This window comes from Salmo trutta, chromosome 10 (assembly GCF_901001165.1).
Source record: "Salmo trutta chromosome 10, fSalTru1.1, whole genome shotgun sequence".
Classification (NCBI taxonomy): Eukaryota; Metazoa; Chordata; class Actinopteri; order Salmoniformes; family Salmonidae; genus Salmo; species Salmo trutta.
In genome coordinates, this window is record NC_042966.1 from 32,971,314 (window position 1) to 32,990,150 (window position 18,837).

The 18,837-nt window shown below is 49.8% G+C and overlaps 1 protein-coding gene across 1 annotated transcript in view; it reads right to left on the reverse strand.

Moving 5' to 3' along the window:
* Positions 1 to 18,837, reverse strand: part of LOC115200881 (slit homolog 1 protein-like) — a 90,896-nt gene that overhangs the window by 61,197 nt on the left and 10,862 nt on the right. Inside the window, exon 6 of the mRNA XM_029763996.1 lies at positions 4,402 to 4,549. Coding sequence (XP_029619856.1) covers positions 4,402 to 4,549 — 148 coding nt within the window. The remainder of the gene's footprint in view (positions 1 to 4,401; positions 4,550 to 18,837) is intronic.

Genomic DNA, 18,837 nt, shown 5'->3' on the forward strand with positions numbered 1-18,837 from the left:
AGGAAAAGAGTAACTAACTAACTACAGACCCACAGTCCTAACAGGTCTACCAGGAACAGACTAACTAACTAACTACAGACCCACAGTCCTAACAGGTCTACCAGGAACAGACTAACTAACTAACTACAGACCCACAGTCCTAACAGGCTTACCAGGAACAGACTGACTAACTAACTACAGACCCACAGTCCTAACAGGTCTACCAGGAACAGACTAACTAACTAACTACAGACCCACAGTCCTAACAGGCTTACCAGGAACAGACTGACTAACTAACTACAGACCACAGTCCTAACAGGCCTACCAGGAACAGACTGACTAACTAACTACTGACCAACAGTCCTAACAGGCCTACCAGGAACAGACTGACTAACTAACTACAGACCCACAGTCCTAACAGGCCTACCAGGAACAGACTAACTAACTAACTACAGACCCACAGTCCTAACAGGTCTACCAGGCAGAGACTAACTAACTAACTACAGACCCACAGTCCTAACAGGCCTACCAGGAACAGACTAACTAACTAACTACAGACCCACAGTCCTAACAGGCCTACCAGGCAGAGACTAACTAAGTAACTACAGACCCACAGTCCTAACAGGCCTACCAGGAACAGAGTAACTAACTAACTACAGACCCACAGTCCTAACAGGCCTACCAGGAACAGACTAACTAACTAACTACAGTCTCACAGTCCTAACAGGCCTACCAGGAACAGAGTAACTAACTAACTACAGACCCACAGTCCTAACAGGTCTACCAGGAACAGACTGACTAACTAACTACAGACCAACAGTCCTAACAGGCCCACCAGGAACAGACTAACGAACTACAGACCCGCAGTCCTAACGGGTCTACCAGGAACAGACTGACTAACTACAGACCAACGGTCCTAACAGACCTACCAGGAACATACTGACTAACTAACTACAGACCCACAGTCCTAACAGGTCTACCAGGAACAGACTAACTAACTACAGACCCACAGTCCTAACAGGCCTACCAGGAACAGACTGACTAACTAACTACAGACCCACATTCCTAACAGGCCTACCAAGAACAGACTGACTAACTACAGACCCACAGTCCTAACAGGACTACCAGGAACAGACTAACTAACTATAGACCGACAGTCCTAACAGGTCTACCAGGAACAGACTAACTAACTACAGACCCACAGTCCTAACAGGTCTACCAGGAACAGACTGACTAACTAACTACAGACCAACAGTCCTAACAGGCCTACCAGGAACAGACTAACTAACTAACTACAGACCCACAGTCCTAACAGGCCTACCAGGAACAGACTAACTAACTAACTACAGACCCACAGTCCTAACAGACCTACCAGGAACAGACTAACTAACTAACTACAGACCCACAGTCCTAACAGGCCTACCAGGAACAGACTAACTAACAAACTACAGACCCACAGTCCTAACAGGCCTACCAGGAACAGAGTAACTAACTAACTACAGACCCACAGTCCTAACAGGCCTACCAGGAACAGACTAACTAACTACAGACCCACAGTCCTAACAGGTCTACCAGGAACAGACTAAACTAACTACAGACCCACAGTCCTAACAGGCCTACCAGGAACAGACTGACTAACTAACTACAGACCCACAGTCCTAACAGGCCTGCCAGGAACAGACTAACTAACTACAGACCCACAGTCCTAACAGGCCTACCAGGAACAGACTGACTAACTAACTACAGTACCACAGTCCTAACAGGCCTACCAGGAACAGACTAACTAACTAACTACAGTACCACAGTCCTAACAGGACTACCAGGAACATACTAACTAACTACAGACCCACAGTCCTAACAGGTCTACCAGGAACAGACTGACTAACTAACTACAGACCCACAGTCCTAAAAGGACTACCAGGAACAGACTAACTAACTTCAGACCCACAGTCCTAACAGGTCTACCAGGAACAGACTAACTAACTAACTACAGACCCACAGTCCTAACAGGCCTACCAGGAACAGACTGACTAACTACAGACCCACAGTCCTAACAGGACTACCAGGAACAGACTAACTAACTACAGACCCACAGTCCTAACAGGTCTACCAGGAACAGACTAAGTAACTATAGACCCACAGTCTTAACAGACCTACCAGGAACAGACTAACTAACTAACTACAGACCAACAGTCCTAACAGGCCTACCAGGAACAGACTAACTAACTAACTACAGACCCACAGTCCTAACAGACCTACCAGGAACAGACTAACTAACAACAGACCCACAGTCCTAACAGGCCTGCCAGGAACAGACTGACTAACTAACTACAGACCCACAGTCCTAACAGGACTACCAGGAACAGACTGACTAACTAACTACAGACCCACAGTCCTAACAGGCCTACCAGGAACAGACTGACTAACTAACTACAGACCCACAGTCCTAACAGGTCTACCAGGAACAGACTAACTAACTACAGACCCACAGTCCTAACAGGTCTACCAGGAACAGACTAACTAACTACAGTCTCACAGTCCTAACAGGTCTACCAGGAACAGACTGACTAACTAACTACAGACCCACAGTCCAAAAAGGTCTACCAGGAACAGACTAACTAACTACAGTCTCACAGTCCTAACAGGTCTACCAGGAACAGACTAACTAACTACAGACCCACAGTCCTAACAGGTCTACCAGGAACAGACTGACTAACTAACTACAGACCCACAGTCCTAACAGGCCCACCAGGCAGAGACTAACTAACTAACTACAGACCCACAGTCCTAACAGGCCTACCAGGAACAGACTAACTAACTAACTACAGACCAACAGTCCTAACAGGCCTACCAGGAACTGACTAACTAACTACAGACCCACAGTCCTAACAGGCCTACCAGGAACAGACTGACTAACTAACTACAGACCCACAGTCCTAACAGGTCTACCAGGAACAGACTGACTAACTAACTACAGACCCACAGTCCTAACAGGCCTACCAGGCAGAGACTAACTAACTAACTACAGACCCACAGTCCTAACAGGTCTACCAGGAACAGACTAACTAACTACAGACCCACAGTCCTAACAGGTCTACCAGGAACAGACTAACTAACTACAGTCTCACAGTCCTAACAGGTCTACCAGGAACAGACTGACTAACTAACTACAGACCCACAGTCCTAACAGGTCTACCAGGAACAGACTAACTAACTACAGTCTCACAGTCCTAACAGGTCTACCAGGAACAGACTAACTAACTACAGACCCACAGTCCTAACAGGTCTACCAGGAACAGACTAACTAACTACAGTCTCACAGTCCTAACAGGTCTACCAGGAACAGACTAACTAACTACAGACCCACAGTCCTAACAGGTCTACCAGGAACAGACTAACTAACTACAGTCTCACAGTCCTAACAGGTCTACCAGGAACAGACTGACTAACTACAGACCCACAGTCCTAACAGGCCTACCAGGAACAGACTAACTAACTAACTACAGACCACAGTCCTAACAGGCCTACCAGGAACAGACTAACTAACTACAGACCCACAGTCCTAACAGGTCTACCAGGAACAGACTAACTAACTAACTACAGACCCACAGTCCTAACAGGCCTACCAGGAACAGACTAACTAACTAACTACAGACCACAGTCCTAACAGGCCTACCAGGAACAGACTAACTCACTACAGTCTCACAGTCCTAACAGGATACCAGGAACAGACTAACTAACTACAGACCCACAGTCCTAACAGGCCTACCAGGAACAGACTGACTAACTAACTACAGACCCACAGTCCCAACAGGCCTACCAGGAACAGACTAACTAACTAACTACAGACCCACAGTCCTAACAGGCCTACCAGGGACAGACTAACTACATCAACAAGTTTACTATTGTAAGATGATAAACTAATGACATCTCTATCAGGGAACATTGTTTGTAGAGCTACCTGTCTTTCACCTTCCTGGCTCTAGCAGAGATCTTATTGGTCACATAGATCTAGTTACAGGGACACTGGAAGGACATTACCAGAGAGAGAGAAATCATTTTGGTGGAGTTCATGGGTCGTTAATGGATGTCGGGGAAAGATAGACAACTAGTCTCTGGGTCTCATCGACCCCTAAAGCGTCTGGGCTGTTTATAGGTACCCACTCAGCAAGGGTCAGTACACACACACTAATGCATGCACGCACGCACGCACCACACACACACACACACACACACACACACACACACACACACACACACACACACACACACACACACACTGTCACGCTTCAGAGCCAATTCAAGCTGTGGATATCCCTGGATTCCACTGAAATATATGACTTTACACTGGAGCTTACTCACAACAGGAGGGATGTGTTTAGGTCAGCTAACTGGCAACATACAATACAGCATGGTGCTTACATCTCTGCCATGGTGTCGGGAAGGCTGGCTGGTATAGCTGTGAGGCCTTTCCCTCTGCAGTCCACAATGTTGTTACTGCAGGTACACATGGCAGGGCACGTACCTCCCCCTAGGCTGCAAGGCTGCAAGCCGGAGCTCTCTGAGTGACCTGGAGACGGAGAGAGCGAGAGAGGGACGGGAAGAGAGAGGGAGGAAGAGAGGTTAAAGTCCTGTTAAGAGAACGACAGGGTGTTGTCCAGGGTCCCACCAAGGTTCTTTGCACTTTTGGAGGGTCCACGGTAATGTTGTCAACTGTGATGGAGAGGTCTTGGAGCGGGCGCCCCCGGGATATTACCCTGAATGTTTTGACAGACGCGTAGAGGAACATTAACATGTGATATGTAGTCTGTCAGATGGTGTATCAGCGTCGCTCTCCCAGTTCTCAGCTGGATTTGAACTCATCAAAAGTTGGTTGTATTTCATGACATATATAGTGGAATAGCATGTCTGAATGTTGTGTGACTTTTTCATTTGAGACACAATGACATGCATGTTGACATCGTTTCAATCATTTCCGTTGATCTTCTCCTGTTTCTGTACGTCTGTGTTCTCATCATTGTCTAAGTCTAAGTGGAATTCTGTGTATTTTGCTAATTCAGCTCCTCCACCCCCGCCATCTCTCCTGTCTACCCCTCGTCTCCTGTCTACCCCTCGTCTCCTGTCTACCCCTCGTCTCCTGTCTACCCCTCGTCTCCTGTCTACCCCTCGTCTCCTGTCTACCCCTCGTCTCCTGTCTACCCCTCGTCTCCTGTCTACCCCTCGTCTCCTGTCTACCCCTCGTCTCCTGTCTACCCCTCGTCTACTCTCTCCCCCTCGTCTCCTGTCTACCCCTCGTCTCCTCTCTACCCCTCGTCTCCTGTCTACCCCTCGTCTCCTGTCTACCCCTCGTCTACTCTCTCCCCCTCGTCTCCTGTCTACCCCTCGTCTACTCTCTCCCCCTCGTCTCCTGTCTACCCCTCGTCTCCTGTCTACCCCTCGTCTCCTCTCTCCCCCTCGTCTCCTGTCTACCCCTCGTCTACTCTCTCCCCCTCGTCTCCTGTCTACCCCTCGTCTACTCTCTCCCCCTCGTCTCCTGTCTACCCCTCGTCTCCTGTCTACCCCTCGTCTCCTCTCTCCCCCCTCGTCTCCTGTCTACCCCTCGTCTACTCTCTCCCCCTCGTCTCCTGTCTACCCCTCGTCTACTCTCTCCCCCTCGTCTCCTGTCTACCCCTCGTCTACTCTCTCCCCCTCATCTCCTGTCTACCCCTCGTCTCCTGTCTACCCCTCGTCTCCTCTCTCCCCCTCGTCTCCTGTCTACCCCTCGTCTACTCTCTCCCCCTCGTCTCCTGTCTACCCCTCGTCTACTCTCTCCCCCTCGTCTCCTGTCTACCCCTCGTCTACTCTCTCCCCCTCGTCTCCTGTCTACCCCTCGTCTCCTGTCTACCCCTCGTCTACTCTCTCCCCCTCGTCTCCTGTCTACCCCTCGTCTCCTGTCTACCCCTCGTCTCCTCTCTCCCCCTCGTCTCCTGTCTACCCCTCGTCTACTCTCTCCCCCTCGTCTACTCTCTCCCCCTCGTCTCCTCTCTCCCCCTCGTCTCCTGTCTACCCCTCGTCTCCTGTCTACCCCTCGTCTCCTCTCTCCCCCCTCGTCTCCTCTCTCCCCCTCGTCTCCTCTCTCCCCCTCGTCTCCTCTCTCCCCCTCGTCTACTCTCCACGCTCTCTTGCTTCTTGCTTACGTTTGTTCTCCACAAACAGACAATTTGCATACAGTATACAAATCCCACTGAAAATGTCTCTCGATATTTGTTGGAAATGCAACCCCCTTGTCAAAGACGACAGTGTGTGTGTGTGTGTGTGTGTGTGTGTGTGTGTGTGTGTGTGTGTGTGTGTGTGTGTGTGTGTGTGTGTGTGTGTGTGTGTGTGTGTGTGTGTGTGTGTGTGTGTGTGTGTGTGTGTGCATGTACGTGTGTGTGTGTACTGCTCTAGGTTTTTCAGCATAACCTAGGAAAGTCTATGAAACAGACTTTTAAATGGCCTCATTTACTCTGCATTACTGATCTGCTGCGCTTTGACTTTCCTACTATGAATATTTAATCAGCTCCCTTTCTCTCTGCGCGAGTGTGTTTGTATGTGTGTGTGTGTGTGTGTGTGTGTGTGTCCTGTTTTATTGATGACAGGAGAAAGTCCTACTGCTCAGTGGTACTGGGATAGGTCCTACTGCTCAGTGGTACTGGGACAGATCCTACTGCTCAGTGGTACTGGGACAGGTCCTACTGCTCAGTGGTACTGGGACAGATCCTACTGCTCAGTGGTACTGGGACAGGTCCTACTGCTTAGTGGTACTGGGACAGATCCTACTGCTTAGTGGTACTGGGACAGATCCTACTGCTCAGTGGTACTGGGACAGATCCTACTGCTCAGTGGTACTGGGACAGATCCTACTGCTTAGTGGTACTGGGACAGATCCTACTGCTTAGTGGTACTGGGATAGGTCCTACTGCTCAGTGGTACTGGGACAGATCCTACTGCTCAGTGGTACTGGGACAGATCCTACTGCTCAGTGGTACTGGGTCAGATCCTACTGCTCAGTGGTACTGGGACAGATCCTACTGCTCAGTGGTACTGGGACTGATCCTACTGCTCAGTGGTACTGGGTCAGAGCCTACTGCTCAGTGGTACTGGGTCAGATCCTACTGCTCAGTGGTACTGGGTCAGATCTTACTGCTCAGTGGTACTGGGTCAGATCCTACTGCTCAGTGGTACTGGGACAGATCCTACTGCTCAGTGGTACCGGGACAGATCCTACTGCTCAGTGGTACCGGGGCAGATCCTACTGCTCAGTGGTACCGGGGCAGATCCTACTGCTCAGTGGTACTGGGTCAGATCCTACTGCTCAGTGGTACTGGGACAGATCCTACTGCTCAGTGGTACTGGGACAGATCCTACTGCTCAGTGGTACTGGGACAGATCCTACTGCTCAGTGGTACTGGGACAGATCCTACTGCTCAGTGGTACTGGGACTGATCTTACTGCTCAGTGGTACTGGGTCAGATCCTACTGCTCAGTGGTACTGGGACAGATCCTACTGCTCAGTGGTACTGGGACAGATCCTACTGCTCAGTGGTACTGGGTCAGATCCTACTGCTCAGTGGTACTGGGACAGATCCTACTGCTCAGTGGTACCGGGGAAGATCCTACTGCTCAGTGGTACCGGGGCAGATCCTACTGCTCAGTGGTACTAGGTCAGATCCTACTGCTCAGTGGTACTGGGACAGATCCTACTGCTCAGTGGTACTGGGACAGATCCTACTGCTCAGTGGTACTGGGACAGATCCTACTGCTCAGTGGTACTGGGTCAGATCCTACTGCTCAGTGGTACTGGGACTGATCCTACTGCTCAGTGGTACTGGGTCAGATCCTACTGCTTAGTGGTACTGGGACAAATCCTACTGCTTAGTGGTACTGGGACAGATCCAGGGAGTAACAATAGGAATCAGCCCAGTTCCCTCTCTTTCCCACATACCTAGAACACAGGAGGTTTGTGACACCTTAATTGGGGAGGACGGGCTGGTGTAATGGCTGGAGCGGAATGAGTAGAATGGAATCAAATACATCGAACACATGGTTTCCATGGTTTCCATGTGTTTGATGCCATTCCATTCGCTCCGTTCCCGCCACTATTATGAGCTGTCCTCCCTTCAGCAGCCACCTGTGACCTACAGGTAATTAATGGGGCTAGTTAGACTATATATTTCTCTCACTAACTTCAAACATCAGCTATCTGAGCAGCTAACCGATCGCTGCAGCTGTACATAGTCCATCTGTAAATAGCCCACCCAATCTACCTACCTCATCCCCATATTGTTTTTATTTACTTTCTGCTCGGTTGCACACCAGTATCTCTACTTGCACATCATCATCTGCTAATTTATCACTCCAGTGTTAATTTGCTAAATTGTAATTACTTCGCTACTATGGCCTATTTATTGCCTTACCTCCTCATGCCATTTGCACACACTGTATATAGACTTTCCTTTTTTCTATTGTGTCATTGACTGTATGCTTGTTTATTCCATGTGTAACTCTGTGTTGTTTGTGTCGCACTGCTTTGCTTTATCTTGGCCAGGTCACAATTGTAAATGAGAACTTGTTCTCAACTAGCCTACCTGGTTAAATAAAGGTGAAATAAAAATATATATTTCATAGCTAGCTGTCTTTGTGTTTCTAAACTCTGTGCCTAGCGATACTGATTCAGATCAAACACATTACACCCGGGAGCCGTAGCCTGAGGTGGCGCCTGCATGTGTGTGTGTGCATTAGATCAGTTGTTTTGATTCATACTAGGGCATTACACAGTGAACCTCCTGGCACCAACCCATGGCCCATTGCACTAATTACAGACGTTAAGCTACTTACCTCTAACACTGGGCCATGCCTTATGATTAGACTGGCTTTAATGGATTGATTAAAACTACACAGCTATACTGACACGGAGTCCATGAGTCTGTATGTGCAATCAGTCAGATGCAAATTCAAAACAGTGTTCACTGTGTGTGTGTGTGTGTGTGTGTGTGTGTGTGTGTGTGTGTGTGTGTGTGTGTGTGTGTGTGTGTGTGTGTGTGTGTGTGTGTGTGTGTGTGTGTGTGTGTGTGTGTGTGTGTGTGTGTGTGTGTGTGTGTGTGTGTGTTTGTGTTTGTGTGTGTGTGTGTGTGTGTGTGCGCGCGCCCGCTTGGGTGCGCGCGCATGTGTGTGTCAAAATCACAAAATGATATCATCAATGTGTTTCAGTGAGCTGCTTTTCTTTCTTCCTGATTGTAGTTCTGCTCGGATCTAACATGTAGGGGTTTTGACAGATCTCAGTTCAGGTGTTATACAGAGCACAGCTTTCCTGATCTAACGTGTAGGTGTTTTGACAGATCTCAGTTCAGGTGTTATACAGAGCACAGCTCTCCTGATCTAACATGTAAGGGTTTTGACAGATCTCAGCTCAGGTGTTATACAGAGCACAGCTCTCCTGATCTAACATATAAGGGTTTTGACAGATCTCAGTTCAGGTGTTATACAGAGCACAGCTCTCCTGATCTAACATGTAAGGGTTTTGACAGATCTCAGTTCAGGTGTTATAGAAATGCTTGTGTTCCTAGCTCAAACAGTGCAGTAGTATCTAACAATTCATAACAATACACACATCTAAAAGTAAAAGAATGGAATTAAGGAATATATAAATATTAGGATGAGCAATGTCGGAGTGGCATTGACTAAAATACAGCAGAATAGAATACAGTATATATATATGAAATGAGTAAAACAGTATTTAAACATTATTAAAGTGACCAGTGTTCCATTATTAAAGTTACCAGTGATTCCATGTCTATGTACATAGGGCAGCAGCCTCTAAGGTGCAGGGTTGAGTAACCGGGTGGCAGTCAGCAAGTGATGGCTATTTAACAGTCTGATGACCTTGAGATAGAAGCTGTTTTTCAGTCTCTTGGTCCCAGCCCCACAGCACCTGTACTGACCTCGCCTTCTGGATTGTAGTGGGGTGAACGGGCAGTGGCTCGGGTGGTTGTTGTCCTTGATGGTCTTTTTGGCCTTCCTATGACATCGGGTGCTGTAGGTGTCCTGCAGGGCAGGCAGTGTGCACCTGGTGATGCGTTGTGCAGACCGCACCACCCTCTGGAGAGCCCTGCGGTTGCGGGCGGTGCAGTTGCCGTACCAGGCGGTGATACAGCCCAACAGGATGCGCTCAATTGTGCATCTGTAAAAGTTTATGAGGGTCTTCGGGTTTTTCAGATTATAAGTGATGTGTACGCTGAGGAACTTTAAGCATTTCACCTTCTCCACTGCGGTCTCATCGATGTGGATAGGGTGTGCTCCATCTGCTGTCTCCTGAAGTCCACTATCATCTCCATTGTTTTGTTGACGTTGAGGGAGAGTTTTTTTCCCCTGGCACCACTCCACCAGGGCCCTCACCTCCTCCCTGTAGGCTGTCTCGTCATTGTTGATAATCAAGCCGACTACTGTTGTGTTGTCTGCAAACTTGATGATTGAGTTGGAGGCGTGCGTGGCCACGCAGTCATGGGTGAACAGGGAGTACAGGGGGGCTGAGCACGCACCCTTGTGGGGCCCCTGTGTTGAGGATCAGCAAAGTGGAGGTGTAGTTTCCTACCTTCACCACCTGGGGGCGGCCTGTCAGGAAGTCCAGGACCCAGTTGCACAGGGCGGGGTTCAGACCCAGGGCCCCGAGCTTAATGATGAGCTTGGAGGGTACTATGGTGTTGAATGCTGAGCTGTAGTCAATGAACAGCATTCTTACATAGGTATTCCTCTTGTCCAGATGGGATAGGGCAGTGTGCAGTGCGATTGCATCGTCTGTGGAACTTTTGGGGCGGGAAGCAAATTAAAGAAAATTGATATTATCTCTAACTAGCTTCTCAAAGCACTTCATGATGACAGAAGTGAGTGCTACGGGGCGGTAGTCATTTAGTTCAGTTACCTTAGCTTTCTTGGGTACAGGAACAATGCTGGACAGTTGAAACAAGTGGGGACAACAGACTGGGATAGGGAGAGATTGAATGTAGGGGTTTTGTAGGGGTTTTGACAGGGAGGTGTTTTGACAGGGAGGGGTTTTGACAGGGGGGGGTTTGGCAGGGAGGGGTTTTGTCAGAGAGGGGTTTTGACAGGGGGGGTTGACAGGGGGGGTTTTGACAGGGAGGAGGGGTTTTGACAGGGAGGTTTATGGTTTCCCTCCTTCCTCTCTGCTCTCTTCTGCACCCTACTCTCTCTCTAAAACAGTTTTACCTCTACTCTTCTCCCCCCCTCATTTAGACAGGAAGTATGTGTTTGAGCAGGGGACCGATCGCCAGTCAGCCGTGAAGCACAGAGCTAAATGGACTTCCGTTGGTCTCTCCCCTCTCTCCCTAACAGCATCACCCCCTCCCCCTAGTAACGTCACCCCCCCTCCCCCCTAGTAACGTCACCCTGCAGGTGTCCCTGTCAGAAACAAACAGTGAAAGGAACATGAGTGTGTGCCTGCGAGCCAGTCTCTAATGATCCTTTCAGAGGGAGTTCATCTTCTGGTCAGTGCTGCACTCAGGACAGGACAGGACAGAACTGTGTGTGTGTGTGTGTGTGTGTGTGTGTGTGTGTGTGTGTGTGTGTGTGTGTGTGTGTGTGTGTGTGTGTGTGTGTGTGTGTGTGTGTGTGTGTGTGTGTGTCATACTGCGAGCTACAACACGTTTGTGTCTGTGACTATGAAGTTCAGTTGTTTTAAACTTTCAGAGCAAAGCCAAGTTGTAGTAATCTCCAACACCTGGGTTAAACCGTGAAACACCAGGACTGTACTAATGGGCCTCTTTTCAAGCCTGTATCCCTTACTACAATGACAAATCTAGCATGTCAACATCTATGCTTTCCCTCTCTCTCACCCATCCCGTCTTACTTTATCTCTCCTTCCCTCCCTACCTCTCTATCTCTCTCATCCATATCTATCTACCTCCCTCCCTTCTCCATATCTCCTCCCTCCCTCTCCTTCCACCCTTCTCTCTCTCCTGTCATGAGTGAGTTACTCCACACACTATCCAGTGACTCTCCCAGTCTTTATCCTACATCATCCCAATCAAACTGTATATGTGTGTGGTTGTGTTTTGACTCCAGCACTACACTGCCAGACAAACTCTGACTGCAGCTCCAGCTTGCTCTTCGTCTCTCTCTCTCTCACAGATCTATGGTAACTCTAACTCCAATAGGAAACCTATTCGTAGCATTAATACGTTAAAATCTATGCTGGATTCTGATGAGACATCACCACTATTGAGATTCTACCCCATCCCTCCTATTACACCAACCACATTACTCTCAATCCACTGTCCCTTACCCGTCCCTTTCTCCTCTCTCTCCTCTCTCCTCTATCCTCCTCGCTCCCTCCTCTCTCTCCTCCCTCTCTCTGTCCTCCTCACTCTCTCCTTTCTCTCCTCCCTCTCTCCTCTATCCTCCTCGCTCCCTCCTCTCTCTCCTCCCTCTCTCTGTCCTCCTCACTCTCTCCTTTCTTTCCTCCCTCTCTCCTCTATCCTCCTCTCCCTCCTCTCTCCCCACTCCTTCTACTCTATCCTCCTCTCTCTCTCCTCCCTTTCTCCTCTATCGTCCTCTCTCTCCTCTCTCTCTCCTCTCTCTCCTCCCTCTCTCCTCTCTCTCCTCCCTCTCTCTCCTCTATCCTCCTCTCATTTCTACCCCCTGCTGTTTATTGAATCGCTACACTCCCATGCTGTGGAACCCCCTCCCTGGGTGATGAATAATAATGTTCTGTGTTTCTACCACGCCGTACGGCTGTGTAAAAATCACAACCATGGAGCACACACACACATGCACACACACTGACCCCCCCCCCTCCCCCCCTCCACAGCTGGTGTTGTGGTGAGATGGCCTTGAGAAGAGCAGTGGTTCCAATGCAGTCTCAGTCTCAGCAGTGATACCTCAGCCAGGCCAGGTGTGTAGGGTCAGTCTCATCAGTGATAACCCAGCCAGTCCAGGCCAGGTGTGGAGGGTCAGTCTCAACAGTGATAACCCAACCAGGCCAGGCCAGGCGTGGAGGGTCAGTCTCAGCAGTGATAACCCAACCAGGCCAGGCCAGGTGTAGAAGGTCAGTCTCAGCAGTGATAACCCAGCCAGGCCAGGTCAGGTGTGGAGGGTCAGTCTCAGCAGTGATAACCCAGCCAGGCCAGGCCAGGTGTGGAGGGTCAGTCTCAGCAGTGATAACACAGTCAGGTCAGGTGTGGAGGGTCAGTCTCAGCAGTGAAAACTCATCCAGGCCAGGTCAGGTGTGGATGGTCAGTCTCAGCAGTGATAACTCAGTCAGGTCAGGTGTGGAGGGTCAGTCTCAGCAGTGATAACCCAGCCAGGCCAGGTCAGGTGGGGAGGGTCTGTTTCAGCAGTGATAACCCAGTCAGGCCAGGTGTGGAGGGTCAGTCTCAGCAGTGATAACCCAGTCAGGTCAGGTGTGGAGGGTCAGTCTCAGCAGTGATAACCCAGTCAGGCCAGGTCAGGTGGGGAGGGTCTGTCTCAGCAGTGATAACCCAGTCAGGCCAGGTATGGAGGGTCAGTCTCAGCAGTGATAACCCAGCCAGGCCAGCCCAGGTGTGGAGGGTCAGTCTCAGCAGTGATAACCCAGCCAGGCCAGGTCAGGTGTGGAGAGTCAGTCTCAGCAGTGATAACCCAGCCAGGCCAGGCCAGGTGTGGAGGGTCAGTCTCAGCAGTGATAACCCAGTCAGGTCAGGTGTGGAGGGTCAGTCTCAGCAGTGATAACTCATCCAGGCCAGGTCAGGTGTGGAGGGTCAGTCTCAGCAGTGATAACCCAGACAGGGCAGGCCAGGTGGGGAGGGTCAGTCTCAGCAGTGATAACCCAGTCAGGCCAGGTGTGGAGGGTCAGTCTCAGCAGTGATAACCCAGTCAGGCCAGGTGTGGAGGGTCAGTCTCAGCAGTGATAACCCAGTCAGGTCAGGTGTGGAGGGTCAGTCTCAGCAGTGATAACCCAGCCAGGCCAGGTCAGGTGGGGAGGGTCTGTCTCAGCAGTGATAACCCAGTCAGGCCAGGTGTGGAGGGTCAGTCTCAGCAGTGATAACCGATCCAGGCCAGCCCAGGTGTGGAGGGTCAGTCTCAGCAGTGATAACCCAGCCAGGCCAGGTCAGGTGTGGAGGGTCAGTCTCAGAAGTGATAACCCAGACAGGCCAGGCCAGGTGGGGAGGGTCAGTCTCAGCAGTGATAACCCAGTCAGGCCAGGTGTGGAGGGTCAGTCTCAGCAGTGATAACCCAGTCAGGCCAGGTGAGGAGGGTCAGTCTCAGCAGTGATAACCCAGTCAGGTCAGGTGTGGAGGGTCAGTCTCAGCAGTGATAACCCAGCCAGGCCAGGTCAGGTGGGGAGGGTCTGTCTCAGCAGTGATAACCCAGTCAGGCCAGGTGTGGAGGGTCAGTCTCAGCAGTGATAACCCAGCCAGGCCAGCCCAGGTGTGGAGGGTCAGTCTCAGCAGTGATAACCCAGCCAGGCCAGGTCAGGTGTGGAGGGTCAGTCTCAGCAGTGATAACCCAGTCAGGCCAGGCCAGGTGGGGAGGGTCTGTCTCAGCAGTGGTAACCCAGTCAGGCCAGGTGTGGAGGGTCAGTCTCAGCAGTGATAACCCAGTCAGGTCAGGTGTGGAGGGTCAGTCTCAGCAGTGATAACCCAGCCAGGCCAGGTCAGGTGGGGAGGGTCTGTCTCAGCAGTGATAACCCAGTCAGGCCAGGTGTGGAGGGTCAGTCTCAGCAGTGGTAACCCAGTCAGGCCAGGCCAGCTGTGGAAGGTCAGTCTCAGCAGTGATAACCAAGTCAGGCCAGGTGTGGAGGGTTAGTCTCAGCAGTGATAACCCAGTCAGGTCAGGTGTGGAGGGTCTGTCTCAGCAGTGATAACCCAGTCAGGCCAGGTGTGGAGGGTCAGTCTCAACAGTGATAACCCAGTCAGGGCAGGCCAGGTGTGGAGGGTTAGTCTCAGCAGTGATAACCCAGTCAGGTCAGGTGTGGAGGGTTAGTCTCAGCAGTGATAACCCAGTCAGGTCAGGTGTGGAGGGTTAGTCTCAGCAGTGATAACCCAGTCAGGCCAGGTGTGGAGGGTCAGTCTCAGCAGTGATAACCCAGTCAGTCAGGCCAGGTGTGGAGGGTCAGTCTCAGCAGTGATAACCCAGTCAGGTCAGGTGTGGAGGGTCAGTCTCAGCAGTGATAACCCAGTCAGTCAGGTCAGGTGTGGATGGTCAGTCTCAGCAGTGATAACCCAGTCAGGTCAGGTGTGGAGGGTCAGTCTCAGCAGTGATAACCCAGTCAGGCCAGTTGTGGAGGGTCAGTCTCAGCAGTGATAACCCAGTCATGTCAGGTGTGGAGGGTCAGTCTCAGCAGTGGTAACCCAGTCATTTCAGGTGTGGAGGGTTAGTCTCAGCAGTGATAACCCAGTCAGTCAGGTCAGGTGTGGATGGTCAGTCTCAGCAGTGATAACCCAGTCAGCCAGGTCAGGTGTGGATGGTCAGTCTCAGCAGTGATAACCCAGTCAGGTCAGGTGTGGAGGGTCAGTCTCAGCAGTGATAACCCAGTCAGTCAGGTCAGGTGTGGAGGGTCAGTCTCAGCAGTGATAACCCAGTCAGGCCAGATGTGGAGGGTCAGTCTCAGCAGTGATAACCCAGTCAGGGCAGGCCAGGTGTGGAGGGTTAGTCTCAGCAGTGATAACCCAGTCAGGCCGGATGTCGAGGGTCAGTCTCAGCAGTGATAACCCAGTCAGGGCAGGCCAGGTGTGGAGGGTCAGTCTCAGCAGTGATAACCCAGTCAGCCAGGTCAGGTGTGGATGGTCAGTCTCAGCAGTGATAACCCAGTCAGCCAGATCAGGTGTGGAGGGTTAGTCTCAGCAGTGCTAACCCAGTCAGTCAGGTCAGGTGTGGAGGGTTAGTCCTCATATAGAAGCTTGTAACTATCATTACAACTCATGTATTCACACCAAAGCCAAGGTCTGTGTTCAGTACATTATCAACATGTATCAATGGGTGATTTGATGTAAAGGTATGTCCTGAGGCTATAGATACAATCTGTCAGCTAAAGATATGTGAGGGACTACAGATCAGATCTGCCCTGGGGCTTCTAGCTGTGATGCACGATTCAGAGGTGGTTTGCTGGAGAGAGACTAACCAATTCATATCAGTGGTATTTCCTGGAGAGACTAACCCACCATCATATCAGTGGTATTTCCTGGAGAGAGACTAACCCACCATCATATCAGTGGTATGTCCTGGAGAGACTAACCAACCATCATATCAGTGGTATGTCCTGGAGGGACTAACCCACCATCATATCAGTGGTATGTCCTGGAGAGACTAACACACCATCATATCAGTGGTATGTCCTGGAGAGACTAACCCACCATCATATCAGTGGTATGTCCTGGAGAGACTAACCAACCATCATATCAGTGGTATTTCCTGGAGAGTCTAACCCACCATTATATCAGTGGTATTTCCTGGAGAGAGACTAACAAACAATCATATCAGTGGTATTTCCTGGAGAGAGACTAACCCACCATCATATCAGTGGTATTTCCTGGAGAGAGACTAACCCACCATCATATCAGTGGTATTTCCTGGAGAGAGACTAACCCACCATCATATCAGTGGTATTTCCTGGAGAGAGACTAACCCACCATCATATCAGTGGTATTTCCTGGAGAGAGTCTAACCCACCATCATATCAGTGGTATTTCCTGGAGAGAGACTAACAAACAATCATATCAGTGGTATTTCCTGGAGAGAGACTAACCCACCATCATATCAGTGGTATTTCCTGGAGAGAGACTAACCCACCATTATATCAGTGGTATTTCCTGGAGAGAGACTAACCCACCATCATATCAGTGGTATTTCCTGGAGAGAGACTAACCCACCATCATATCAGTGGTATTTCCTAGAGAGACTAACCAACCATCATATCAGTGGTATTTCCTGGAGAGACTAACCCACCATCATATCAGTGGTAATTACTTGAGAGAGACTAACCCAACATCATGTCAGTGGTTCCCTGGAGAGAGACTAACCCACCATCATATCTGCGGTATTTCCTGGAGAGAGACTAAACCACCATCATATCAGTGGTATTTCCTGGAGAGAGACTAACCCACCATCATATCAGTGGTTCCCTGGAGAGACTAACCCACCATCATATCAGTGGTATTTCCTGGAGAGAGACTAACCCACCATCATATCAGTGGTTCCCTGGAGAGACTAACCCACCATCATATCAGTGGTATTTCCTGGAGAGAGACTAACCCACCATCATATCAGTGGTATTTCCTGGAGAGACTAACCCACCATCATATCAGTGGTATTTCCTGGAGAGAGACTAACCCACCATCATATCAGTGGTTCCCTGGAGAGAGACCAACCCACCATCATATCAGTGGTATGTCCTGGAGAGAGACTAACCCACCATCATATCAGTGGTATTTCCTGGAGAGAGACTAACCCACCATCATATCAGTGGTATTTCCTGGAGAGAGACTAACCCACCATCATATCAGTGGTATTTCCTGGAGAGAGACTAACCCACCATCATATCAGTGGTATTTCCTGGAGAGAGACTAACCCACCATCATATCAGTGGTATTTCCTGGAGAGAGACTAACCCACCATCATATCAGTGGTATTTCCTGGAGAGAGACTAACCCACCATCATATCAGTGGTATTTCCTGGAGAGACTAACCCACCATCATATCAGTGGTATTTCCTGGAGAGAGTCTAACCCACCATCATATCAGTGGTATTTCCTGGAGAGAGTCTACCCCACCATCATATCAGTGGTATTTCCTGGAGAGACTAAACCACCATCATATCAGTGGTATTTCCTGGAGAGAGACTAACCCACCATCATATCAGTGGTATTTCCTGGAGAGACTAACCCACCATCATAACAGTGGTTCCCTGGAGAGAGACTAACCCACCATCATATCAGTGGTATTTCCTGGAGAGAGACTAACCCACCATCATATCAGTGGCATTTCCTGGAGAGAGACTAACCCACCATCATATCAGTGATACTTCCTGGAGAGACTAACCCACCATCATATCAGTGGTATTTCCTGGAGAGAGTCTAACCCACCATCATATCAGTGGTTCCCTGGAGAGAGACCAACCCACCATCATATCAGTGGTATTTCCTGGAGAGACTAACCCACCGTCATATCAGTGGTATTTCCTGGAGAGAGACTAACCCACCATCATATCAGTGGTATTTCCTGGAGAGAGGCCAAGCCACCATCATATCAGTGGTATGTCCTGGAGAGAGACTAACCCACCATCATATCAGTGGTATTTCCTGGAGAGAGACTAACCCACCATCATATCAGTGGTATTTCCTGGAGAGAGACTAACCCACCATCATATCAGTGGTATTTCCTGGAGAGAGACTAACCCACCATCATATCAGTGGTTTTTCCTGGAGAGAGACTAACCCACCATCATATCAGTGGTATTTCCTGGAGAGAGACTAACCCACCATCATATCAGTGGTATTTCCTGGAGAGACTAACCCACCATCATATCAGTGGTATTTCCTGGAGAGAGTCTAACCCACCATCATATCAGTGGTATTTCCTGGAGAGAGTCTACCCCACCATCATATCAGTGGTATTTCCTGGAGAGACTAAACCACCATCATATCAGTGGTATTTCCTGGAGAGAGACTAACCCACCATCATATCAGTGGTATTTCCTGGAGAGACTAACCCACCATCATAACAGTGGTTCCCTGGAGAGAGACTAACCCACCATCATATCAGTGGTATTTCCTGGAGAGAGACTAACCCACCATCATATCAGTGGCATTTCCTGGAGAGAGACTAACCCACCATCATATCAGTGGTACT